Source organism: Macaca thibetana, chromosome 5 (genome assembly GCF_024542745.1).
Source record: "Macaca thibetana thibetana isolate TM-01 chromosome 5, ASM2454274v1, whole genome shotgun sequence".
Classification (NCBI taxonomy): domain Eukaryota; kingdom Metazoa; phylum Chordata; class Mammalia; order Primates; family Cercopithecidae; genus Macaca; species Macaca thibetana.
In genome coordinates this window covers 79,149,057-79,176,157 of record NC_065582.1, presented here as the reverse complement: position 1 = coordinate 79,176,157, position 27,101 = coordinate 79,149,057, and the positions used below count along the sequence as shown (strand labels likewise).

Genomic DNA, 27,101 nt, shown 5'->3' with positions numbered 1-27,101 from the left:
GCTTGCAATGCGACTTTCTGGATTTTCCCATAATACACCCTCATGCACCCTGTAAAAGGCAGCCAGGCACCACCCACCCTAGAAAGTCTTGATTGACTAACACAGGCTGGGTTTGATGCTCTTTTCTGGTGCTGCTTTAGTAGTCTGTTCCTCTCTTTATCGTGTGCATTCCTTATGTGTAACAACTGTTTTATTCCTCTTTGTACCCCTCGGTGCTCAGCAGAGAATAAGTACTCAGTAAATATTTGATGAACAAACGAGTTGTGCCGAATCTGAAAACCTGCAGTATTTTATTTTAATTGAGCACAGTTTTTCAGACTCTAGAGTTTTTCAGACTCTAGAGTTTTTATATAAATTATATTAGTTTTAAATAACATTTTCCGTAATATGCTTATTTTTATAGAATTAATTTTCTTTTAAAAAAGTTTTTAGTTAAAGAGGATGGTTACAAGCAGCCACTAAGAAGGTTAAATGACATATATTTATTACTTACATCCTTGATTGTCCCTGTGGATTCTCCACTTTATGGGTGTGGAGATAGTCTTAAATTTAATTACGTTTAATTTTTATTTTCTGATAGAGCCTAGTATAGCTGAAAGAATTAGAGTTGATCTTCAAATATGGCTTTGATGCCGATAACTTGGGAAACTATTGAACAGAGATAGCTGCCTGCATTAAAAATAAACGGCTGGGATAAACCTTCCACACACTGAGATGACCCGGAAGAGTCTCAGAACACGTTCTCGTTGGAGAACTTAGTCCTGCCACATTAGTAGTGGGTGGAAGCATTTTCCCTATAAAATCTATGTAACAGACTTGTTTTACTTTACTTTTAGAGATAGCCAGTATGTGGCAACATCCATAATTCTTTTCTAAATCATTTTTATGTCATGTGCTTCTATTTTTAAAACTAAATTTTGTAAAACTGAATTAGTTATGCATGCTGGCAAACACCAAATGTAAAGCATTTTATAATGTTGTAACATGTAAATAATCTACAGAATTTTCTTGCATCTGCCAAGACTGAATTATTTTTAACATTAAGTATATTTTTAAGGTGTAGTGGCAAGTACATCCAGAGGAAAGGGATTTAATAGGCATTTCCTTGCAAATCTAGACATGGGTAACTATTGAAATTGCTTGTCATGTGTTTGATTTTCATTTTCCTTAGAATGTGTTACTTTGCTGAAACCGTATTCAAAGGCTGGGTCAATTGATCTCCTGCAAGATACACTTGAAGGTTAAGTAACTACAGATCTCAGCTAATCCCGTGTAATCTGCTGTTACTAAATGGCTGTTTGTATTCCAGGCACACCAGTTTCTGAATGCTTAGGATTGGGTTTTTACCTTTTGTTTAAATAACCTCTAAAAGGAGCAATGCATCTCTTTGCATGTCTGTGCATTGTCCTTAACGTTTTGGAAGGAGTGGGCTGTTCATGTCCTTCACAGTGCACCTGTGATTATCACGGCAGAAATGACGGCTCAGGATCAAGGTATGCTCCTCTGCTTGCTACTAAATGTTCTCATTATTTTGACAACAAGGACCCAAACAAGAAAGCCCACTTTTGAAAGCAAATGTTTGAGGATCAGAAATCGCAGAAGAGAATGTTTAGTGTCCGTAAGCTCTAACGTAATTGTGTTAATACTGGTCACCTACTCCTTCACTGTTTTCATTTCGAGCAGTTTAACTCTTAAAGGTCTCTCAAGTTACCGGAAATTTCTAAACACATTCTGTGTTCCAAAATTTTTATCATGCTTATGTTTGCAAAATGTTGCTTGAGATCAAACCATTTAAAGGTGCGTGGCCAGCTCAGCCCTTGATTATAGAAAGGCTGAGGGCAGGCTGAACAGGAGCTGCAGGACATGCTCAGATCCTTTGCTTTCGTGACTCTCCACTTCCTTTTAGGATTATTCATGTCAGTTGAGTGGCAGAAAGAAAGATCTCAAGAGTGAAGTTAGAGAGGTTGATAGTTAGAATTTTTCCATTTTAAGCTGATGGAATTTACAAAATAAGGAAGATTGAAAAAGATACTGTCTGTTGCAGACACTGTAGGATCTCACAGAAGTTATTCAATCTCTAGGTTGCTTTAGCATCTACCTGTGTAGCGAGAATACTTATTTGCTTATAATGTGCATGAGGCCTTTTAGATATGTTAAATGGAAAACAGAACTCTTGCTAGCTAAACACAGTAGAACTTGAATTTCTTTTTATTTTTTCGAGACAGAGTCTCACACTGTCGCCTGGGCTGGAGTGCAGTGGTGTGATCTCGGCTCACTGCAACCTCCACCTCCCTGGTTCAAGTGATTCTCCTGCCTCACCCTCCCGATTAGCTGGGATAACAGGCGTCTGACACCACGCCCTGCAATTTTTTTTGTATTTTTAGTAGAGACGGAGTTTCACCATGTTGGCCAGGCTGCTCTCGAACTCCTGACCTCAGGTAATTCGCCTGCCTCAGCCTCCCAAAGTGTTGGGATTACAGGCATGAGTCACCGCGCCTGGCCTACAACTTGAATTTTTTTTTTTTTTTGAGAGAGTATTTAATAATAAAATCAGATTATTCGTGACTTGGTTGAAGTAAACAGTGTCTCAGACAAAATAATTTGTTAAAAGAGTTGCCCAATTTATGTCTTATAACTTTAAACAAATAAATAATAATAACTAAGACATATTTGTGAAAAGCTTATCTTGTTATTGTATAAACTTTAAGCAATTCTTGGTATTTTTTGACATATTCACCAGGTGGTTAAAGACGATGAAGGGAATGTAGCAAGTTAAAGGCCTACTTGTCCAGGGATGTGCAGCAGTGAAGGATCAGGCCAGGGTACTTTTGAGAAACTATCACAGAAATGTTTCCTTCTTTGTGGTGACCCCATTATTGATGGATTTTATAAAAATTATAGAATATTAGGCCTGGCAAGAAACAATCTAGTTCAACCCCTTGTCAGTTTATAAGTGAAGAAACTAAACTGTATGGAGACCAAATGTCTTGTCCTAGATCATGTAATTGTGTTAGTAACTAAGTTCATAAAGATGCTAAACCTTTCAGTGTACAAACTAGGCTTTCTTCTATGATAGCATGCTGAAATACTTATTTTATTTATTTATTTTTTTGAGACAGAGTCTTGTTTTGTCGGCCAGGCTGGAGTGCAGTGGCACAATCTCGGCTCACTGCAACCTCCGTCTCCTGGACTCAAGCAATTCTCCTTCCTCAGCCTCCCATGGAGCTGGGATTACAGGCATGTGCCACCATGCCCGGCTAGTTTTTGCATTTTTAGTAGAGACGGGATTTCACCATGTTGGCCAGGCTGTTCTCAAACTCCTGACCTCAGGTAATCTGCCCACCTCGGCCTCCCAAAGTGCTGGGATTACAGGCATGAGCCACCGCGCCCGGCCAATACTTTCTTAATGAGTAGAAACTGCTACCATTCTGGTATAAAGTAGCCCTGAAATCTGTGATACAAAATAGCGACGAAAAGTAAGAGATATCCCTACGGGATTTCAAAGATTCCATGAGGTCTTCTTCTGAAGTTATAGAAATGAGACAACACTACCACTACCATACAACCACTACATTGCAGCTTTATGCTGCTTATGTCTGTTTACATTATGAGCTGGTTTTTCAAATCCACTTATTTAATGTGATGTGTTTCACTAAAGGGTTATTTTATTGTAATTATTTACTGAATTTATAGTGTGTTATAATTTAGATGATACTTTGCAAAACTTCTTATTATTTTTTGTAATACAGATGAGTATCTCATAGGAGATTAAAAAGTCATTTTCCAGGCTAAAATGAATCTAAATTCTCAGATTCCTCATAGTTTAAATTTACACATGGGACAGTGTTGTTCTTCTTTCTTTCTTTTCTTTTTTTTTTTTTTCTCTATTTTGAGATGGAGTCTCAGTCTGTCACCCAGGCTGGAGTGCAGTGGCATGATCTTGGCCCACTGCAACCTCTGCTTCCTAGGTTCAAGTGATTCTCCCACCTCAGCCTCCTGAGTAGCTGGGATTACAGGCACCTACCACCACGCCTGGCTAATTTTGTATTTTTAGTGGAGTCGGGGTTTCGCCATGTTGGCCAGGCTGATCTCGAACTTCTGACCTCAGGTGATCTGCCCACGTTGACCTCCCAAAGTGCTGGGATTACAGCCATGAGCCACATTGCCCAGTGTTGTTTTTCTAAGCCTGTTTTATATGTGCCAAGAAACAAGATCAAAATGTGACTCGCTCAAGGTCAGCTCCTAGTTTCTGGTTTATTCCTTAGGCAGAAAGCAATGTGTAAGTCACGTTGTTAAAACAGAGCTCAACTTTAAACATGTACTGTGAACACTTTTTTTTCACCTAAATAAGTTATTCTCTTAAAAAGGATTGATTTATTATTTTAACAGGGGTTCTTTTAAAATGGGCCATTTCCTAAAGAGGTCCACTTTAAGTTGGAAAGAAGTGGTTTTGAAAGGTGGCTGTGAAACCCACTAGCTGGGTGGCCTTGGGAAGTTACTGAATGTTGTTGGGCCTCAGTTACTTTCCATGTAAAACCGAGGTTATTGACAGTAGCAGCAAATACCTACTGAGTACATATTATGTGCTAGGAAGTTGTAGAGTTTTACATCCATTGTAATTAATCATCCATAACAGTGCCGTATGGGAAAATTAGGTTGAGACACTGGTGAAGTGGTTTTCCATGGCCACAGAGGACGTGGCAGACCTTAGACCTTGGTTAGATTTGAACCAAGGCCCACCTTGGCCTCCCAAAGTGCTAGGATTACAGGCGTGAGCCACTGTCCAGCTGAAAATTGATACGTTTTTCAAATGAGAAGTAATTTTTTCAAATGGGTGTTGGAAAGTGAGTTTCCTCACATTGCTCATGTTGTGACACTAGGTTGGTGCTATGTAATGACATGGATATGAACGAGCTCCCTACGAACCTCCCTGTGGACACTGTGAAGCTTCGCATAGAGAAGACTGTCATCCGCAGAATCTCGGCGGAGGCCTTCTATTACCTGGTGGAGCTCCAGTATCTCTGGGTGACTTACAATTCCGTGGCCAGCATTGACCCCAGCAGCTTTTACAACCTGAAGCAACTGCATGAGTTGCGCTTGGATGGGAATTCCCTGGCTGCTTTCCCTTGGGCATCTCTGCTGGACATGCCCCTTCTGAGGACCCTGGACTTGCACAATAACAAAATAACCAGTGTGCCAAATGAGGCACTCAGGTATCTGAAGAACCTTGCCTACTTGGATTTATCAAGCAACAGACTCACCACGTTGCCACCAGATTTCCGGGAGAGCTGGTCTCATTTAGTTACAACACCTTCTGGGGGCCTGGACCTTTCCCCAAGCAGGATTATTCTTGGTAAGCTCACGAGCCTCTGGGCTTTTCATCTATAGATACTTTGCTATGCATAGCTTTTGTTGTCCAGTCTTTTAAACTTTACTGGATTTGGCTTTTTACCCTGTAATTGCACTTTCAGTGGACCTAGGTCAAGTTACCTCTTTCCCCTGTGTAAGGTGAAAAGGCTGTGTGTATGTGCACGCATGTGTGTGTACATACATGGTGGAAAAGTGGAAGAGAACTTGAGTCATAAATGGAGAGAGGACCTCTTCTCTTAAAGAGCCTCCAACTGACAGACAGAATCCACCAACCTGCGTAGACTCTTGTGAGCACAGCATTGCTCCATACTCTGGTACCAGCTTCTGCTCAGTTGGCTTTTCAACTCTTCATTAGGTTCTTCAGGAGCAGGAGAGGGGCACTGGCATCTTTATGCGATAGCAGTGGCTTCATTAGTTAGGAAGAATAGCTTCTAAATTTCCATAATCTAAAAGGAAATGGTGGAAACATCAGTTATTTTACTGGCCCGAAATGGTTCACCTAACTGATTTGATCTCTTAGTTTAGCTGTGACTAGTTTTGGAATTTTGAACTTGGCCTTGTTTAGGTTCTATGTGTATTTCTCTGGGGTTCTTTTTATTATTATTATTATACTTTATGTGCAGAACGTGTAGGTTTGTTACATAGGTATAAACGTGCCATGGTGGCTTGCTGTACCCATCAACCCGTCATCTACATTAGGTATTTCTCCTAATGCTCTCTCCCCTAGACCCCTACCCCCCAACAGGCCCCAGTGTATGATGTTCCCCTCCCTGTGTCCATGTGTTCTCATTGTTCAACTCCCACTTATGGGTAAGAACATGCAGTGTTTGGTTTTCTGTTTCTGTGTTAGTTTGCTGAGAATGATGGTTTCTACCTTCATCCATATCCCTGTAAAGGACATGAACTCATTGTTTTTTATGACTGGATAGTATTCCATGGTATATATGTGGCACATTTTCTTTATCCAGTCTATCACTGATGGGCATTTGGGTTGGTTCCAAGTCTTTGCTATTGTGAATAGTGCTGCAATAAACATACGTGTGCATGTGTCTTTATAGTAGAATGATTTATAATCCTTTGGGTATATACCCAGTAATGGGATTGCTGGGTCAAATGGTATTTCTGGTTCTAGGTCCTTGAGGAATCGCCAGACTGTCTTCCACAATGATTGAACTAATTTACACTCCCACCAACAGTGTAAAAACATTCCTATTTCTCCACATCCTCTCCAGCATCTGTTGTTTCCTGACTTTTTAATGATTGCCATTCTAACTGGTGTGAGATGGTATCTCATTGTGGTGTTGATTTGCATTTCTCTAATAACCAGTGATGATGAGCTTTTTTCATATATTTGTTGGTTGTATAAATGTCTTCTTTTGAGAAGTGTCTGTTTATATCCTCTGCCCACTTTTTGATGGAGTTGTTTTTTTTTCTTGTAACTCTGTTTAAGTTCCTTGTAGATTCTGGATATTATTAGCTCTTTGTCAGATGAATAGATTGCAAACATTTTCTCCCATTCTGTTGATCACTTTGATGATCACTTTGATGATAGTTTCATCATTTGATGAATCACTATCATCATTTGATGATAGTGATTTGATGATAGTTTCATCAAAGTGATCACTTTTGATCACTTTGATAGCTTGTGATCACTTTGATAGCTTGTTGATCACTTTGATGATAGTTTCTTTTGCTGTGCAGAAGCTCTTTAGTTTAATTAGATCCCATTTGTCAATTTTGGGTTTTGTTGCTATTGCTTTTTGGTGTTTCAGTCATGAAGTCTTTACCCATGCCTATGTCCTGAATGGTATTGCATAGGTTTTCTTCTAGATTTTTTATGGTTTTAGGTCTTACATTTAAGTCTTTAATCCATGTTCAGTTAATTTTTGTGTAAGGTATAAGGAAGGGGTCCAGTTTCAGTTTTCTGCATATGGCTAGCCAGTTTTCCCAACCACATTTATTAAATAGAAAATCCTTTCCCCATTGCTTGTTTTTGTCAGGCTTGTCAAAGATCAGATGGCTGTAGATGTGTGGTGTTATTTCTGAAGCCTCTGTTCTGTTCCGTTGATCTATATCTCTGTTTTGGTACCAGTACCATGCTGTTTTGGTTACCGTAGCCTTGTAGTATATTTTCAAGTCAAGTAGCATGATGCCTCCAGTTTTGTTCTTTTTGCTTAGGACTGTCTTGGCTATATGGGCTCTTTTTTGGTCCCACATGAAATTTAAAGTAGTAGTTTTTTCTAATTCTTTGAAGAAAGTCAATGGTAGCTTGATGGGGATAGCACTGAATCTATAAATTACTTTGAGCAGTATGGCCATTTTCATGATATTGATTCTTCCTATCCATGAGCATGGAATGTTTTTCTATTTGTTTGTGTCTTCTTTTGTTTCCTTGAGCAGTGGTTTGTAGTTCTCCTTGAAGAGGTCCTTCACATCCCTTGTTAATTGTATTCCTAGGTATTTTATTCTCTTTTTAGCAATTGTGAATGGGAATTCACTCATGATTTGGCTCTCTATTTGTCTATTATTGGTGTATAGAAATGCTTGTGATTTTTGCACATTGATTTTGTATCCTGAGAGTTTGCTGAAGTTGCTTATCAGCTTTGGCTAAGATGATGGGGTTTTCTAAATATACAATCATGTCATATGCAGAGACAATTCGACTTCCTCTCTTTCTATTTGAGTACCCTTTATTTCTTTTTCTTGCCTGATTACCCTGGCCAGAACTTCCAATACTGTGTTGAACAGGAGTGGTGAGAGAGGGCATCCTTGTCTTGTGCCGGTTTTCAGAGGGACTGCTTCCAGCTTTTGACCGTTTAGTATGATATTGACTGTGGGTTTGTCATAAAAACTCCTATTATTTTGAGATACGTTCCATCAATACCTAGTTTATTGAGCGTTTTTAGCATGAAAGGGTGTTGAATTTTATTGAAGGCCTTTTCTGCAACTATTGAGATAATCATGTGGTTTTTGTTATTGGTTCTGTTTAAGTGATGGATTACGTTTATTGATTTGCATATGTTGAACCAGCCTTGCATTCCAGGGATGAAGCCGACTTGATCGTGGTGGATAAGCTTTTTGATGCGCTGCTGGATTTGATTTGCCAGTATTTTACTGAGGATTTTCATGTCAATGTTCATCAGCAATATTGGCCTGAAATTTTCTTTTTTTGTTGTGTCTCTGCCAGGTTTTGGTATCAGGATGATGCTGGCCTCATAAAATGAGTTCCTCTTTTTCTATTGTTTCAAATGGTTTCAGAAGGAATAGCACCAGCTCCTCTTTGTACCTCTGGTAGAATTCAGCTGTGAATCTATCTGGTCCTGAGCTGTTTTTGGTTGGTAGGCTATTTAATTACTGCCTCAATTTCAGAACTTGTTATTTGTCTATTCAGGGATTCAACTTCGTACTGGTTTAGTATTGGGAGGGTGTATGTGTCCAGGAATTTATCAATTTCTTCTACATTTTCTAGTTTATTTGTGTAGAGGTGTTTATAGTATTCTTTGATGGTAGTTTGTATTTCTTTGAGATCAGTGGTTGTATCTTCTATCATTTTTTATTAAGTCTATTTGAGTCTTCTCTCTTTTCTTCTTTATTAGTCTTGCTAGCTGTCTATTTTGTTAATCTTTTTTTTTTTTTTTTTTTTTTTTTTTTAAAGCTCCTGGATTCACTGGTTTTTTTGAAGGGTTTTTTGGGTCTGTATCTCCTTCAGTTCTGCTCTGATCTTGGTTATTTCTTGTCTTCTGCTAGTTTTTGAATTTGTTTGCTCTTGCTTCACTAGTTCTTTTAATTGTGATGTTAGGGTGTTGATTTTAGATCTTTCTCACTTTCTCCTGTGGGAATTTCATGCTTTAAATTTCCCTCTAAACACTGCTTTGGCTGTGTCCCAGAGATTCTGGTACATTGTGTCTTTGTTCTCATTGGTTTCAAAGAACTTATTTATTTCTGACTTAATTTCGTTATTTACCCAGTGGTCACTCAGGAGAAGGTTGTTCAGTTTCCATGTAGTTGTGCAGTTTTGAGTGAGTTTCGTAATCCTTAGTTCTTTTTTTTTTTTTTTGAGACAGAGTCTCGCACTGTCACCTGGGCTAGAGTGCGATGGCACTATCTCGGCTAACTGCAACTTTCACCTCCCAGGTTCAAGCAGTTCTCCTGCCTCAGCCTCCCAAGTAGTTGGGATTACAGGTGCCCACCACCACATCCAGCACATTTTTTGTATTTTTAGTAGAGATGGGTTTTCACTATATTGGCCTGGCTGGTCTTGAACTCCTGATCTTGTGATCCTCCTACCTCAGGCTCCCAAAGTGCTGGGATTACAGATGGGAGCCACTGTGCCCAGCCAATCCTGAGTTCTAATTTGATTGTACTGTGGTCTGAGAGACTGTTTGTTATGATTTCTGTTCTTTTGCATTTGCTGAGGAGTGTTTTTACTTCCAATTATGTTGTCAATTTTAGAATAAGTGCAATGTGGTGCTGAGAAGAATGTGTATTCTGTTGATTTGGGGTGGAGAGTTCTGTAGATGTCTATTAGGTCTGCTTGGTCCAGAGCCGAGTTCAAGTTCTGAATATCCTTGTTAATTTTGTGTCTTGTTTATCTGTCTAATATTGACATTGGAATGTTAAAGTCTCCCACTATTATTGTGTGGCAGTCTAAGTCTCTTTGTAGATCTCTAAGAACTTGCTTTATGAATCTAGGTGCTCCTGTATTGGGTGTACGTATAATTAGGATACTTAGCTCTTCTTGTTGCATTGATCCTTTTACCATTACGTAATGGGCTTCTTTTGCCTCTTTTGATCTTTGTTGGTTTCAAGTCTGTTTTATCGGAGACTAGGATTGCATCCTCCTCCTCCTCCTCCTCCTCCTCCTCCTCCTCTTCTTCTTCTTCTTCTTCTTCTTCTTCTTCTTCTTCTTCTTCCTTCTTCTTCCTTCTTCTTCCTTCTTCTTCTTCTTTTTTTCGCTTTCCATTTGCTTGGTAAATATTCCTCCATCCCTTTATTTTGAGCCTATGTGTGTCTTTGCACATGAGATGGGTATCCTGAATACAGCACACAAATAGGTCTTGATTCTTTATCCAATTTGCCAGTCTGTGTCTTTTAATTGGGGGCATTTAGCCCATTTATGTTTAAGGTTAATATTGTTATGTGTGAATTTGATCCTGTCATTATGATGCTAGCTGGTTATTTTGCCTGTTAGTTGATGCAGTCTCTTCATGATGTTGATGATCTTTACAATTTGGCATGTTTTTGCAGTGGCTGGTACCGGTTGTTCCTTTTCATATTTAGTGCTTCCTTCAGGAGCTCTTGAAAGGCAGGCTTGGTGGTGACAAAGTCTCTCAGCATTTGCTTGTCTGTAAAGGATTTTATTTCTCTTTTGCTTATGAAGCTTAGTTTGGCTGGATATGAAATTTTGGGTTGAAAATTCTTTTCTTCAAGAATGTTGAATGTTGGCCCCCACTCTCTTCTGGCTTGTAGGGTTTCTGCAGAGAGATCTGCTGTTAGTCTGATGGGCTTCTCTTTGTGGGTAACCTGACCTTTCTCTCTGGCTGCCCTTAACATTTTTTCCTTCATTTCAACCTTGGTGAATCTGAAGATTATGTTTCTTGGGGTTGCTCTTCTTGAGGAGTATCTTAGTGGTATTCTCTGTATTTCCTGAGTTTGAATGTTGGTCTGTCTTCCTAGGCTGGGGATATTCTCCTGGATAATATCCTGAAGAGTGTTTTCCAACTTGGTTCCATTTTCCCTGTCACTTTCAGATACACCAATCAAACATAAGTGGTTTGGTCTTTTCACATAGTTCCATATTTCTTGGAGGCTTTGTTTGTTCCTTTTCTTTCTTCTCTAATCTTGTCTTCATGCTTTGTTTCATTAAGTTGATCTTCAATCTCTCATATCCTTTTTTTCCCCTTGATGGATTTGGCTATTGATACTTGTGTATGCTTCACGAAGTTCTCAGGCTGTGTTTTTCAGCTCTATCAGGCCATTTATGTTCTTCTCTAAACGGGTTATTCTAGTTAGCAATTCCTCTAACCCTTTTTCAAGGTTCTTAGCTTCCTTGCATTGGGTTAGAACATGCTCCTTTAGCTCGTAGGAGTTTGTTATTATCCACTTTCTGAAGCCTACTTCTGTCAATTTGTCAAACTCATTCTCCATCCAGTTTTGTTCCCTTGCTGGCGAGGAGTTGTGATCCTTTGGAGGAGAAGACGCATTCTTGTTTTTGGAGTTTTCAGCCTTTTTGTGCTTCTTTTTTCTCATCTTCTTGGACTTATCTACTTTTGATTTTTGATGCTGGCGACCTTTGAATGGGGTTTTTGTGTGACCGTCCTTTTTGTTGTTGATGATGCTATTTCTTTCTGTTAGTTAGTTTTCCTTCTAACAGTCAGGCTCCTCTGTTGCAGCTCTGCTGGAATTTCCTGGAGGTCCACTCTAGACCCTATTTGCCTGGGTATCACCAGCAGAGGCTGCAGAACAGCAAAGATGGCTGCCTGTACCTTCCTCTGGAAGCTTCATCCCAGAGGGGCACCCATCAGATGCCAGCCAGAGATCTCCTGTATGAGGTGTCTGTTGACCCCTGCTGGGAGGTGTTTCCCCGTCACGAGAAATGAGGGTCAGGAACTCACTTGAGAAGGCAGTCTGCCCTTTAGCAGAGCTCGAGTACTGTGCTGGGAGATCTGCTGCTGTCTTCAGAGCTGGCAGGCAGGAATGTTTAAGTCTGCTGAAGCTGCACCCACAGCCGTCCCTTCCCCCAGGTGTTCTGTCCCAGGGAGATGGGAATATTATGTATAAGCCCCTGACTGGGGCTGTTGCCTTTCTATCAGAGATGCCTGCCCAGAGAGGAGGAATCTAAAGAGGCAGTCTGGCTACAGTGGCTTTGCCCAGCTGTAGTGGGCTCTGTCCAGTTTGAACTTCCCAGCGGCTTTGTTTACACTGTGAAGAGAAAACTACCTTATCAAGTCTCAGTAATGACGGATGCCCCTCTACCCACAAAGCTCCAGCATCCCAGGTGGACTTCAGACTGCCGTGCTGGCAGCGAGAATTTCAAACCAGTGGATCTTAGCTTGCTGGGCTCTGTGGGGCTGGGATCTGCTGAGCTAGAACACTTGGGTCCCTGGCTTCAGCTCCCTTTCCAGGGAAGTGAACAATTCTGTCTCACTGGCATTCCAGGCACCACTGGGGTATGCAAAAAAACTCCTGCAGCTAGCTCGGTGTCTGCCCAAATGGCCACCCAGTTTTGTGCTTGAAAGCCAGGGCCCTAGTGGTGTAGCCGTCAGAGAGAATCTCCTGGTTTGAGGGTTGCGAAGACCATGGGAAAAGTGTAGTATCTGGACTGGAGTGCTCTGTCCTTCGCGGCACAATCCCTCATGGCTTTCCTTGGCTAGGGAAGGGAGTTCCCTGACCCCTTGTGCTTCCTGGGTGAGGTGACGCCCCACCCTGCTTCGGCTTGCCCTCCGTGGGCTGTACGCACTGTCTAACCAGCCCCAATGAGATAAGCCAGCTACCTCAGTTGGAAATGCAGAAATCACCTGCCTTCTGTGTTGATCTCACTGGGAGCTGCAGACTGGAGTTGTTCCTATTTGGCCATCTTGCCAGCCACCTTCTCTGGGGTTCTTAAAATGTAATCTCCTTCTACCAGTAAGTCCCTCTCTGCCTCTTCATACACACACACACACACACACACTATATATATATACACACACACACTCTCTATATATATACTATATATATACATATATATACACACATCTATCTATCTATCTATCTATCTATCTATCTATCTATCTATCTATCTATCTATCAAGAGAAAGACAGAGCGAGCTTTGCATGGAGTTCTGTACATGGTGAATGCCTAGAACATGTGATTGCCTGATTGAAATTAGTGAACTGGACCCTTTTCAGGGGTATCTATAGGCAGTGAAGCATTGTAATCTTTTGTATGAGACACAAGCCTGAGGCTTTGATCGATCAGTTAGATGTGCTAAAATTTTGTTCCACTTTTTCACCCAATAAGGCTGTGTTGTCCATTCCCAAGTTATTTTCATCATAGCTGCAGCAGAGGTTATATTTCTCAGGAAGATGAAAGAACTTCTGGGCATTTGGCCAGTGAAATGACTTATAAGCCTTTTGGAGTACGAGACAACATAGATGCTAACTTTGTGCCAGGCATCCTTCCTGACCAGTATCACATGATCAAATATTTGCTGAAATAAAGCACAAGTAAAATATATATTTGTAAAAAAAGAAACTGCTGTAACAGCACTTACATAACTTTAGCATTGCTTTTGTTGAAATGTCAATGTATTTGGTGTTTACGAGTCTAAAAATATGACTAATAAGAACCAGGTAGAAAGAGGAAAACTCATATAAGCTCTTCTTATGTAGCTAGTTCACGTTTTCCCCACTGTTCATCTAGTCCTTTAAACATTTTTTTGTTAGACAATAAAAGTACTATTGTAGAATGGGTTAGAGAATAAAATCACATTAGTTTAACTTAACAGATATTTGTGGAGTTCTTATCATATACACTGATAGGCACACGTAAACCTACACTGCGGTATTTATTTACTTTATTTTAGCCACCAATCTGAACCTTATGAGTAAGGTTAATAGCTAGAAGATTCTATTTCCCTACCTATTTTTCTAAGTTTCCTGGAAAGTAATTCTTGGTTCTAATAGAATTAACCCAATGGAGTAATATAGTAGAAAATAAAATTCAATTACTAAATTGCAATTAATAGCTTTCTAATGATCAGTTACTAACATTACTATGAAGAAGCAATTGATAGAACATTCATATTTTTCCCTTGGGAGTTAAATCTGGATGGGAACTTAGGGATCAAAGGGAAAGGGTTATGAAACTTTACTGTCCATGGGAAGTTACCCAAACAGTTTTAACTGCATTTTAGGGCCCAGAGATTTTAAAAGGTGGTAACTTGAAAATACTTCTGTATAACATTAAATTTTAAAACAAGGCTATGTAACTGTATAAAAAGCATTACCATAACTATGTAAAAATGTGCAAAGACAAAGACTGAAAAAAATTCACTAACTGTTTAGCTATTTTCTTTGGTTAGTGGGACATCTTTTCATTTTTCTACATTTCCAAAATGTTCTGCAATGATTATGCATGATAATAAATAACAAAGGATAGTTTGAAGCATGTTGAGTGGCAGCTGACCTTAGCAAAGCCATGTTCGATATGTTCCCAAAAGGAGAATAAGAGAGGACTAATTGATGTGGATAAATCACACACAGAAAACTCAGTGTTTTCATCTGGAAAATGGTGATGGCAGGGTTTGCTCCATTTTGTTCACAGGACTGTAATGAGAAGAAATGAAATATTTCATGTAGCAGTCCTTTAGAATATGAAGTCTATAGTCTCTGAGATTATGCTTTTAGATCAACAATTATCTGTAGAAGTTGTGACTGGGATGGGAGTGTCCTATAAAGACTTCTTTGTTTGGCCTTTTTGTTATTCCAACAATATTTGAGCCTTTTAGTTGCATCACTGAATATAGTGATGAGTACCAGTCCTAGATTTTCTAGAACTTAGTGTTTAAGTATAGCAATTACATCTTTCCAGGTGTCCCGTAGAATTTGCCTCTGTGCTGTTATAGTGGGATAGAGTCTGCTTTTACTTAGTTTTTATTACTCTGTGTTGATTATTGTTAGCAGATGGAGGTTCTATTTGTAATAATAACACTAATAGTTAATTTTGATGGAGTTGCTCAATGCCAGGTCTGGTTCTTATACTTGACCTATGTAACTTCTAGTCTCACATCAACCCTGTAGTAAATACCACTTCATGCCCATTTTACAGATGAAAAAATGAGACACAAGTTAAGACACTTGCCCAGATTCACTCAACACATAGTGGTGGAGCTGAGCTTTAAGGACAGGCCATCTGGCTCCAGAACCCAGGCGCGTCTTCCCTTCTTTGTAATGCAAAGTATATAATAATAACAGAGTTCCTTTCTTCATATATGCATTACTTTATTGATCACTTTAGATCCATATATTTATGTAATAAAAAAATTAAGGTGAGGTTTTTCAATTACTCTTTCTCTTCTACAGGAGTAAAAACATCAACTTAGTAAAATTGTCCTTTATTGTATCCATGAAAACTTAAACTATTGCCCCGCAAATAAACATTGGAATTAACTATAAAACTAGGTTTTGATTTGCAATGCAGGTAAGTTTCCATGGCCTCTTTCTCAAGATTAAGTAAATATTTACACAGGCATATTCCGTAAGTCCTGACACTGTTTGTCTTAGAGAAAAAGGCCTGTGGTGGGATAAAACATGAAATGCTTTTTTTGGGGGGTGTTGTTTTACTTGTACCCAAATTTGCTGAATTGTAAACATGGGCTCTTTTCCTATTTGAAATGGAGATTGCCTGAAGGGTGGTGGCAGCCCTAGTATTTCCAGACTTTTCTAAAATGGTGTTAATTTATTTCAAAAAACACTTATCAATCTCTGTAGATGTGCCCCACTCTTTTTTTGGTTTGAGGAAACAAATCCGCATAGGTAAGACTCATGCCTTGCTGGGTGCTCTAATCCTCACCTTCTTTCTATAGCTAGTAAGAAGGCAGAATCAAGTTTCAAATTTACAGTTAATCTCCAAAGCATCACTCTTTACTTTTTAAAACCTTGTTTTTAATGGAGACATTAAGGTATACTTTGCATAGGTGGAATGCAGGATTGTAAGTCTACAGTTTGTTAATTTCTGATAAATGTATACCCTTATGTAACTTACACCATTATCAAGATACAGAATATTTCCATTACTCCAGAAAGTTCTGTGTTTCTTTCTAGTCAATCTTGCCTCACCTATTTGAATTTTCATTGCTATAGGTTAATTGTGTCTGCTCTAGAATGTTATGTAAATGGAATCATATAAGATGCACCTTTGTGCCACGCTTCTTTCACTGAGCATTATGTTTTTGAAAATCATCCATGCTGTCGCATGTGTTGGTAGTTCATTATTGCAAAATTGTATTCAGTTGTATGAATGAAGCAATTGTTTATCCTTTCTCCTGATGTTGGACACATGGGCTGTTTTGAGTTTGGGGCAATAATAAATTAAGCTGCAATTAACATTCTTATACAAAGCTTTTTGTGGCACATGTTTTCATTTCTCTTGGATAAATTCCTAGGATTGAAATTGCTGGATTATAGAATGGCTATATGACTGGGCGCAGTGGCTCATGCCTGTAATCCCAGCCCTTTGGGAGGCCAAGGCAGGCAGATCAGTTGAAGTCAGGAGTTTGAGTCCAGCCTGGCCAATGTGGCGAAACCCTGTCTCTACTAAAAAATACAAAAATTAGTCAGGTGTTGTGGTGCATGCCTATAGTCCCAGCTACTCAGGAGGCTGAGGTAGGAAAAACCTGGGAGGCGGATGTTGCAGTGAATTGAGATCACATCGCTGCACTCCATCCTGGGTGGAAAAACAAAAGGAAAAAAATAATGGCTATATGTATAACTTTTAAGGAAACTGCCCATTTTCCAAAGAGGCTGTATAACATTATACATTCCTATTAGCACTGCATGACAGTCTGGTTGCTCCATATCCTCACCAACAGTTGATGATGTTGGTCTTTTTCGTGAGGAAGCAGTATCACAATGTGATTTTTAATTTCTGTTTCCCTAATTATTAATGGCGTTAGCCAGATTTTCATTTGCTTATGGGTCACTGTATATCTTCCTTTATGAACTATCTTTTGCTCAGTTTTTAAGGGTTATTTGTCTTTTCTTTATTGAGTATAAGTCTTTTGTCTGTTATATGCATTGTGAATATTTTCTCCAAGGCTGACTTACCTATTTATTTTTTCCTGGTGTCTTTGGTAAAAAAGGTTTACATTTTGATGACATTTGATTGATTAGTTTTTTTCTTTTATAGTTAGTGCTTTCTGTGTATCATCTAAAAAATATTTGCCTACCTCAAAATCACAGATATGATATTTTCTTATTGTTTTAGCCTTTATACTCAATTTTTAGCTGTATATTCTTAGCTCTTAAGCTTATAGCTGTTATCTATCTCAAAATAGTTTTTGTATTGTGTAAAGCAGGGGTTGAGGTTTACATGCTTGTGAATATGTGTCCACTTGTTCCAGCACCATTCATTAAAAAGACGTTCCTTTCCTCACTGAATTGTTAAACACTGTTGTCTCCACAAAGCTGAGTAGGCATAGTCTTTGTCTTCAAGGGCTTATAGTCCTCAGAATAACCTTTGTACAAAAATTTATTGCTCACTTTTCACACAAAAATAGCACATTTAGTCCAACTATTCTGATGCATATAAATATTCTTCTTTTAGAAAGGATAAAGTTCACTTGGCCCATCCAAGAATAGTTATATAAAGTCAACTAATTAATGCAAATTAGTATAATTTTAGTTGATGTGTTGCCTTGAAGGAATGCAGTACAAGTAACAGTTTAACTTGAGAGAGTTCTTACCTTTGTCCTCAGAAGAAAAAAACACTTAAATGTATTCAGTTCTTGAATCACGATTTTTATTCAGGTTTTAAAATTTGTACCTTTGACCTTAGATGTTTCAAGCTGGAGTAAATAGGCATTTTATTTTTGAGGGATTTAAAAATATTTACATAACTTTTATATATAACCAGTTAAATTAGTTTTTTAAAGAATTTTCTTTCACCATTAATACATTTTTTAATAATTTCAAAGCATGAAATAAATTGTTAACATTATAGCTCTTGAATCTTTCCCTATGCAAACATTTATACTCCAGATAGTGCTGCTTTAACATTTTAAAATTTTTAGTTTATTTTAGTTTGAAAGAGTATCTCACTTTGTCACCCAGGCTGGAGTGCAGTGGCGTAATCACAGCTTACTGCAGCCTCAACCTCCTGGTCTCAGTTGATCCTCCCAATTCAGCCTCCTGGGTAGCTGGGACAACAGGCAAGTGCCACCACCATACCCGGCTAATTTTTGTATTTTTTGTAGAGACAGGATCTCGCCATGTTGCACAAGCTGGCCTTGAGCTCCTGACCTCAAGCAGTCTTCCCACCTAGCCTCACAAAGTGTTGGGATTACAGGTGTGAGCCATTGTGCCTGGACATTTTTTTTATTTGTAGATAATAGCACTTATGACTGCTACTGTGACTCTAAATGTTTTTAGATGGCAAAGAGATGAGTTATGATAGAAAGGGTGTTAGACTATGATGCTAAAAAAAATCTGGGATGTAGGATTCTAAGCCATTTACAAAGTCAAGGTAGTAATATCTTTGTGCTTTGGTTTCCTTTGGTGTAAAATTGGAAGAATAATACCAGATGCCAGAGGTATGGTATAAGGCATAACATGGCGGTTAAGACCTTTAACCACTGTGGTGGGTGGTTAAGAGCTTTAACCAGCATGGTGGTTCAAGATCAGGATGCTGAAGTTCAAATCCTGGCTGTCCAATTGTGTGACCTTGGGCATATTCCTTAAGCTTCCTGAACCTTGGTTTTCTCATCTTTAAAATGGGGATGATAATAGTACTACCTATCCCATGCTTTTGTGAGGATTGAGTCAGACCATCCTTCAGACGCTTAGTGCTGTTCTTTGATCTCCTGAATCTCTGCGTGTCTTGTGAGCAGAGGCAGACATTGATTACCTTTTATCCTGCACTACCTTTTCAAGGATTACCTTTTATTCTGCATTACCTTTTCAAGCTGTTTTCAAGAGAACAGCTTTGGAGGTTAAAATATATCTCCTTCCAGAGCAAAGGGTAAGTATGTTTACTACCCAGTATAATAAAGATGTCTCCCTTCAGTGCTGTGAGCAATGAACTCCTTCAACCCTGAGCAGGAGTCTTGTGTCTTCTACCAACATCCATAAAATGATGGCAGGCAAACTTGCCCATATCTGAGGAGTTTCCCAGGATGTGGACCTCTCAGTGCTAAAAGCAAGAAAGTCCTGGGCAAACTGAAATGAGTTGCTGGCAAACTGGAATAGGTTGGCTACCCTAAAGTAGGGTCAAATCTCAGAGCCTCTGCAGTTTTGGACAAGCACAGTCTTTGCCACATAGGAAGCAATCAGCAACTTGTAACTTGCATTGCTAGTATTATATAAAGAAAAAAATCTGGCATAAGTTGAAGTGTTTTCAAAATATGAAATAGTCTATACATATTATATGACTGAATAAATTTGATGTGCTGGCAGATTTAGAAAATCTTAAAATCAAATCAGATAGCTATGATGAGCATAGCTTTTATATATAGAATATTGACACAAATTTTATAGATATAAAATATAAGTAACCTTTTATTTCAATATAAGTGTTTTAGTATCATTCTATTTATGAATTCTTACTGTATTAAGGTGGGTGTTTACATGTTCCTTTCTAAATTTTTTGATTGTTTTTATCTAACTTAAAATATCCCCTCTCCTCCTCTTAGGCACCATGATAACATCCCTTTGTCCTAGAGGACACTTGCCAGGGTGTGTCCTGTGCTCTTCTCTTCGCTGGTTTTATCTCTCGCTCAGGGAGCAGACACATGATTGGATCCTCATTTTGAGATTTTATTACTTGTGAGAGACAAGCCATATATTATTTCATTGATTTCTTGCAAACTACAGCTCACAATTCTGACAATACCAATTGATAACAACATTTTTAATCTTTTATAAGTTTTTGTAGAGGTTATTGGCACGTTACACACAAACTGACCTGATTACTTTGTTAAATCGTGTGGGTCACAGTCAAACAATCTAATTCCAAATTTAGTTCTTTATAATAACATTTACATGTATATAAGCAAAACTGGTTAATGTAAAAAGTACATGTACAAAGTAAAATAAACTACTGAAGGGATTTCGGCCTTTGGAAGAGGTTAGTGATTCCTCCTCCCCTCAATTTTAATAAGTAAAACCAGTTATATTGTTTATAAAATGAGAATTGACTACTTTTAGTCTGTATTATAGTCAAAGTTGATAAACTAGCTTCACTTTGTATGATATTCACATTTGAACTGTGTATCAGTGTAGACATAGAAAAGTCACAAATTTGAAAGATTTAACGTTTAAAAATAAGCACTATTAGGAGAGTCTAGATCCACAGATTATCTTTAGCACCTCAATCAATAGAGATAAAAATGTTACAAATTAGGTATTCTATCATATTCTTCTGCTTTTTACTGAGTGATGATGGATTTTAGTGTTAGTTTGTTGTTCCATCTATGGTTTCTTTTAGTCTATGATCATTATTTTTATTTTATAGGCAGATAGAACATTACGGGTATAAAAAGCTCTAGCATGTATCTAGTCAACTCTCCCATTTTGCTGAAGAGAAAACTGAGGCTCAGCAAGGTTGCATCATCCAGGTCACAGAATTAATTAATGGTTGAGCCTCATCAGGAACCCAGGCACAGTAAAGTTGGTGAGAATGTCATTTCCTGTTACTTTTAAAAATTTCTCTTTCATATATTTAAATCTGGCCTTCACATATCAGGTCAACTAATATGAACAATAATGACCGAATATCTAATGTGGTATCTGGTGGTGAAGTGGGTTTTTGAATGTCTACGAACTGACTGCATTATTATAGGTGTTTCGGTATCTACCAGATCATATCTCCACCATTACTTATGTACTTATTTTTGAATTCTTTCTTAGTAGACGTACAGATTGTATTACATTTGGTTTCTTTTGTTAAGATCAAGAAAATATGGACTCTAGTATAGGGAATATGTTTTATGTGTATGAAATTTGTTACTTATTCAGAGATTGAAATGACTATATTTTACAAAAGATTTTAAGTACTGTGTTCAGCAAGGAAGTTTAAAGGTCACAGAGATTCTACTGTGAATAAACCATTGTTCAAGGTAATTTCCATGAATTATGTAATTAAAAATTCATGCAACTCTATGAAAGAACTACTGCATTCGATAGATGAGGCTGAGAGAGGTTGTTATTATAGATATCTACTCGTGGGAGTGAAGCTTGATAGAACCGAGATTTCAGCCCAGACATTAAGTTCCAGAGCCACACGTAGTCATAGCAATATAAAATAAGCCAGAAAGTCTGCTTATCACATAATATTGTATGAAAGAATCAACAGTTAAGAGAATAGAATTCAAATTAATATTGGTTCAATAACTAGGTATAGATTAACAACATTAAATATAAGAGGAAAAGTTTAAAGTTATTCACCCATGGAAGAAAAGCGTACTTCTAAAACAGGAGATGAAAAAGTAAACTTTTACCAATACTGGCAGAAAAATATGAGCCAGTCATGACTTGCTATTATAATTTTTAAAAAGTGTAATAAAAATCTAGAATTTATGAACTAACAGTTACATTTCCACCATGGTTAGAATTTGTAAAATTGCAGTTCTGTCTTTTCTTCTCAATTTATAATCCACTCCATTAGTAAAAAGCTATAACCACAAATCTCTGTGATAAATTTTTTTCTGTCTTGGGCTTTATATGAGGCTGTTATGGAACATCACTCCTTAGATCCTAGAGAGACTTTTGCCTGACAGAATGCTCTAAAGCTCCATTTTAGATCCTTCTGAGATTTTAGTACAAAATTTTATGGTCCCACCTGGATTTGATGTTTGCTCTGAAGTTCTATCTTAATTTGAGAATTTTGGAGAGGCCGAGAATAAGAAACAATTTTTTAATTGAACTCAACAAGTTTCGGTTCCTTTATATTTAACAGTTCTTCTTTAACTTTGCCTCTCCTTTATATTTTATTACCTGAAACACACCAGGGAGTAGTTTGAACAGTCTTTGTGGAAATATCCTTAGGTAGACCACATTGCATTGAATATGTTTTTGACTTTCCATGTGGACCACAGGTGACAGTGCTGCTAAACTTTTTGCTGCTCCATAGCAAAGATCCTCTTTCCTCTAGTTTCCAGCAACATTTTACTCACTTTTCTTCAAGCTGTCACTGATAGCCTCCTTGAAGGCCCAAAGGCTTCTGCTAACAATTCTGAAAGTGAGACATCCTGAAGATGCTTGCAACCGGAAGCTGTCCGCTAACCGCGTTGCTTGCAGCTGATTCTCTCTTGAAGGAGTATTGAGCAAGTCACCTTCATGGTCACCACATATGACATTCATGCCAAGCCACGTTCTTGCTTCCACCAGCTTTTTAGGCTTCTCTCCCGCCATTGCCAGCATCTCACTCTGTATTTTTTGCCACACAAAGCTTGCATTACCTCAATACACCTTCAAATCACATAAAACCATAACCTATTCCAGGTTGAATTTGGTGCCTCTGAGCACCCTATAACACTTACAATACTGTAGGTACTTTCATAACACCTTTGAAAGATCTTTATTACTGTATTGTGGCATTCTGTGGTACCTGGATTAAAGTTTTAGCTCTGATACTAATTAGCTTTGTGACCTTGGCCAAGTTATTGGGCCCCTCTGAGGCCTCATCTTTAACATAGGGATAGATGAAGTCTGAGCTTCATCATTAACATAGGGATAATAATACCATTTTTCTCATAGGATTATTGGGATTACATGTGATAATACAGGTAAGTGCTTAGAAGATAATCTAGCAGAGTAAATGCTCAATAAGTATTAGCCATGATTATTAATGATCTGAACTAATGGACAGGATATATTCATCGAGATTGCTGGATTGCAGAGCAAAACTGACATAAAGGTGACTCTGCTTCATCCCTCAAAGCACTTCTGTTTTTAGGGAGATAGTGTAGATCCCTACCTCCTCAAGAGGTAGGATGTAAACTGAGTCATCAGAATTATCTTTGTCAACCTTTCCCACCTTCTGTTTTAGGTCTACAGGACAATCCTTGGTTCTGTGACTGTCGTATTTCCAAAATGATCGAGTTGTCAAAGGTTGTTGACTCTGCTATAGTGCTTCTGGATCCACTGATGACTTGCAGTGAACCTGAACGCCTCACAGGAATTTTGTTTCAGCGGGCTGAATTGGAACATTGTCTGAAACCATCAGTGATGACCTCAGCCACCAAAATCATGTCTGCTCTCGGCAGTAATGTTCTACTGCGGTGTGATGCCACTGGCTTCCCCACCCCACAGCTCACATGGACCAGATCTGACAGCTCGCCAGTTAATTATACAGGTATTTTCTTAATTCAGCCCCATGATCAAAGGAGTTTACTAAGCTCTGAAGTTAACATCATGTTTTGTGTGATTTGAAATTAGCTAGTTAACACTAATAAAATATTTCAAGATTATTGGGTGCAAGGGATTTTAAAGGTACATTTTATTGGTTAGTATTCTCCTCAGTTTATCTAACTACCTAGATAAAATTAGACAATCAAAACTTTTTCTTAGGTAGAATGAAACAATGCAGTGAATGGATCAATGGCAGACAATGCCTTTGTCTTGCTTCATCATCTTGGATACAGCTCACTTCAAAATATACAACTATTACAATTTTTTAAAAAGGGCCTTTTGCTGGTCGGGTGCAGTGGCTCACGCCTCTAATCCCAGCACTTTGGGAGGCCGAAGTGGGCAGATCACCTGAGGTCAGGAGTTTGTGACCAGCCTGGCCAACATGGTGAAACTCCATCTCTACTAAAAATACAAAAAGTAGCCGGGCTTGGTAGTGCGCACCTGTAATCCCAGCTACTCAGGAGGCTGAGGCAGGAGAATCGCTTGAACCTGAGGGGCAGAGGTTGCAGTGAGTCAAGATTGCACCACTGTACTCCAGCCTGGGTGACAGAGTAAGACTCCGTCTCCAAAATAAAACAACAACAACGACGACAACAAAAACGCCGGGTGGAGCAAGGCTTTTGTACAAGTCTCTCATTTTTGAATAATTATTTAAATAATAAATTACATAGAGACCTTATTATGAATCAAAAAGTATAATTTTTAGAAATATTGATTATATAGACTTTTCAGATTCTAGTGTGACAATATGCATGCTTTGTACCCAGTTTCAAGAGTGTTATTCTGACAATTAAAGTGATATATTTTTAAAACTCTTCAAAATTAAACTAAAATTCAGGTTGAAATAATGAAACCTGGTGGAAATAAAGAAGTTAAGGTCTAATGTTCCTATATATAGATAGTCAATGGTCCACAGTTTCAGCTTGTGAGTTAAGTTTTGGGTTACTGGGATATTGTTCTGTGCATTATTATTCTTTGAAAAGCTTCTGAAATCAAGACAGAATGAAAATATACCCAGATATCAGAGTTTAGGATAGCAAAATTCTGATTTTTAAAAAAATTATATGTTATTCTGTAAACAGAAGAATCCATGATTTGCTAGTTTATCTAAGTTAAATATAAAATAAATCATTCCAAATACAAATGATGACTCTGCCATGCCAGAAAATGATCTGCTGTACCTCTGGCTAGAAGGATATATGCATTTTATTACCGTGAAAACATATCATAAGCAATACTTATGTAAGGTCATATGATAAACATTCTATAGAATCGCAGTGACTTAAAACTGAAAGGGACCTTTGAGATTACTTTATCTCATCCTCTTATAAATGCAGAAACAGAGGCCTAAAGACAGGAATTGACTTATTCACAACCACATGCTATTTAGTGGGCAAAAGTTTCAAAACCCAAGTCTCCTGATTCCCAGCCTTTTATTTTTTAAAAATACTGTTCCCTATACAGACCTCACAACACCTGGCAGCTCCTAGACCTTGATGTAAGCAGTTTGCAGAACCATCGCCCACTGTCAGAGACTTGCAGGGTGCCATTTCCCTCTCGGTTTCTGTGAGAGATGCATGTAGAGCGGATAGTTGTTTCCTCCTCAGTTGGCATGGTTGCTTGAATTTTCCTTTTGTTCCTCACAGAGTATACATTTGTTTTCTTCCAGTAATACAAGAATCTCCAGAGGAAGGAGTCAGATGGTCCATAATGAGCTTGACAGGCATTTCTTCCAAAGACGCTGGGGATTACAAGTGTAAGGCCAAAAATCTGGCTGGGATGTCAGAAGCTGTGGTTACTGTGACAGTGCTTGGCATTACCACAACTCCGATACCACCAGACACTTCTGAAAGACCTGGATATCATCCTGAGTGGGATGCCCAGCCGGGATCTGGAAGATCTACATCTAGCACATCATCATATCCTTGGTCCTCTTCCTTCTCCCCTACATCTTCTTTTTCTGCTTCTACTTTGTCTCCTCCCTCTACTGCTTCCTTCTCTTTATCTCCTTTCTTCTCCTCCACTGTTTCTTCAATCACAACTCTGAGCACAAGCATCTCAGCCACCACCATGGCCAACAAGCAATCATTCCAGCTCCACCCAGATGGGAAAAGAAATTTAAAGGCAGCAAAGAGTGGAAGTAAGCTTCCTCCAGCCAGCACAAGGAAGAAAGAAGAGCTGGCATTGTTGGATCACACAATGCTTACGGAGACAAATGCCACAATAGAAAACCTCAGGGTGGTCAGCGAGACTAAAGAGAGTGTGACATTGACGTGGAATATGATCAACACCACACATAACTCTGCAGTGACTGTGTTGTATTCCAAGTATGGTGGGAAGGACCTGCTGCTGTTGAATGCAGACTCCAGCAAGAACCAAGTAACCATAGATGGCTTGGAACCTGGTGGGCAATACATGGCCTGTGTCTGTCCAAAAGGAGTGCCTCCCCAGAAAGACCAATGCATCACCTTTTCTACCGAAACAGTAGAACGAGATGATTCTCAATGGTCTCTCCTTCTCGTGGTGACCAGTACTGCCTGTGTTGTTGTCTTACTATTGATTTGTTTCTTGTTGTACAAAGTTTGCAAACTGCAATGTAAGTCAGAACCTTTTTGGGAAGATGATTTGGCAAAAGAGACTTATATCCAATTTGAGACCCTGTTTCCCAGGTCTCAAAGTGTAGGTGAGCTCTGGACACGAAGTCACAGGGATGACTCAGAAAAATTGCTGCTTTGTTCGAGGTCAAGTGTGGAATCTCAGGTGACTTTTAAAAGTGAAAGTTCCAGACCAGAGCATTATTGCTAAGGTTGTGCAGCTCAGGTGCATGTGAGCTACAAAATTAGCATCTAAGGGTATAATTGACCCTAGGTTTGGATGACTTTTGGACAGACTTTCACATTGTGTGTGAAAATCACAAATGGAATGCTTTTAAGTGTGTTTAAAAAATAGCATGAGACCTCTGAACTGAAAAGACAAATAACGTTGATTTTTTTTCTTGTGTGGAAAAGGTCTACAGAAATAATTTTTAGAGTGTTGCTTACTAAATTATTAATACTTTTTAGGGTACTGTTTTAGTTCTTAAAAATAAGTTCATATCCGAGACGGGCGGATCACGAGGTCAGGAGATCGAGACCATCCTGCCTAACACGGTGAAACCCTGTCTCTACTAAAAAATACAAAAAACTAGCCGGGCAAGGTGGCGAGCGCCTGTAGTCCCAGCTACTCGGGAGGCTGAGGCAGGAGAATGGCATAAACCCGGGGGGCGGAGCTTGCAGTGAGCTGAGATCCGGCCACTGCACTCCAGCCTGGGCGACACAGCGAGACTCCGTCTCAAAAAAAATAAATAAATAAATAAAAAAAATAAGTTCATATGAAAGTAGCAAATGAACTCTGTATTTAAAAATACAGTTTTTTGAGTAACGAGGAAACATTAGCAAAGCCAGCTAAGCCTTGATGTTTATTCATGTTCGAAGTGCATTATGGCATTTTCTGTGGACGTTTTCTGACGTTGCCTAATGGAGAGTGTGGGATCACAAAGGATTTTTTGTTCACTAAGGTTAAATCTAACTCATGGGGGAGGGAGGGCTCTGTCTCTTCATACCATTATACATTGTAATACTATA

The 27,101-nt window shown here is 38.7% G+C and overlaps 2 protein-coding genes across 2 annotated transcripts in view; one reads left to right on the top strand and one right to left on the bottom strand.

Annotated features, from left to right (window-relative positions):
* CASP6 (caspase 6) overlaps positions 1–27,101 on the bottom strand; it is a 252,125-nt gene that overhangs the window by 150,644 nt on the left and 74,380 nt on the right. The gene's annotated exons all lie outside the window — the stretch shown is intronic.
* On the top strand, positions 1,378–26,428 carry LRIT3 (leucine rich repeat, Ig-like and transmembrane domains 3). Its single transcript, XM_050791059.1, has 4 exons — positions 1,378–1,493; positions 4,881–5,353; positions 23,117–23,422; positions 25,148–26,428. Exons 1-4 carry the CDS (start codon positions 1,378–1,380, stop codon positions 26,281–26,283), a joined length of 2,031 nt encoding a protein of 676 aa, XP_050647016.1. The 3' UTR covers positions 26,284–26,428.

Bases quoted from the DNA above. Each gene is read 5' to 3' on its own strand.
- LRIT3 (XM_050791059.1), top strand. From the start codon at position 1,378: ATGCATCTCTTTGCATGTCTGTGCATTGTCCTTAACGTTTTGGAAGGA. The intron at 1,494-4,880 runs GTATGCTCCTCT...TTGTGACACTAG, and splicing joins AATGACGGCTCAGGATCAAG to GTTGGTGCTATGTAATGACA. The intron at 5,354-23,116 runs GTAAGCTCACGA...CTTCTGTTTTAG, and splicing joins CCCAAGCAGGATTATTCTTG to GTCTACAGGACAATCCTTGG.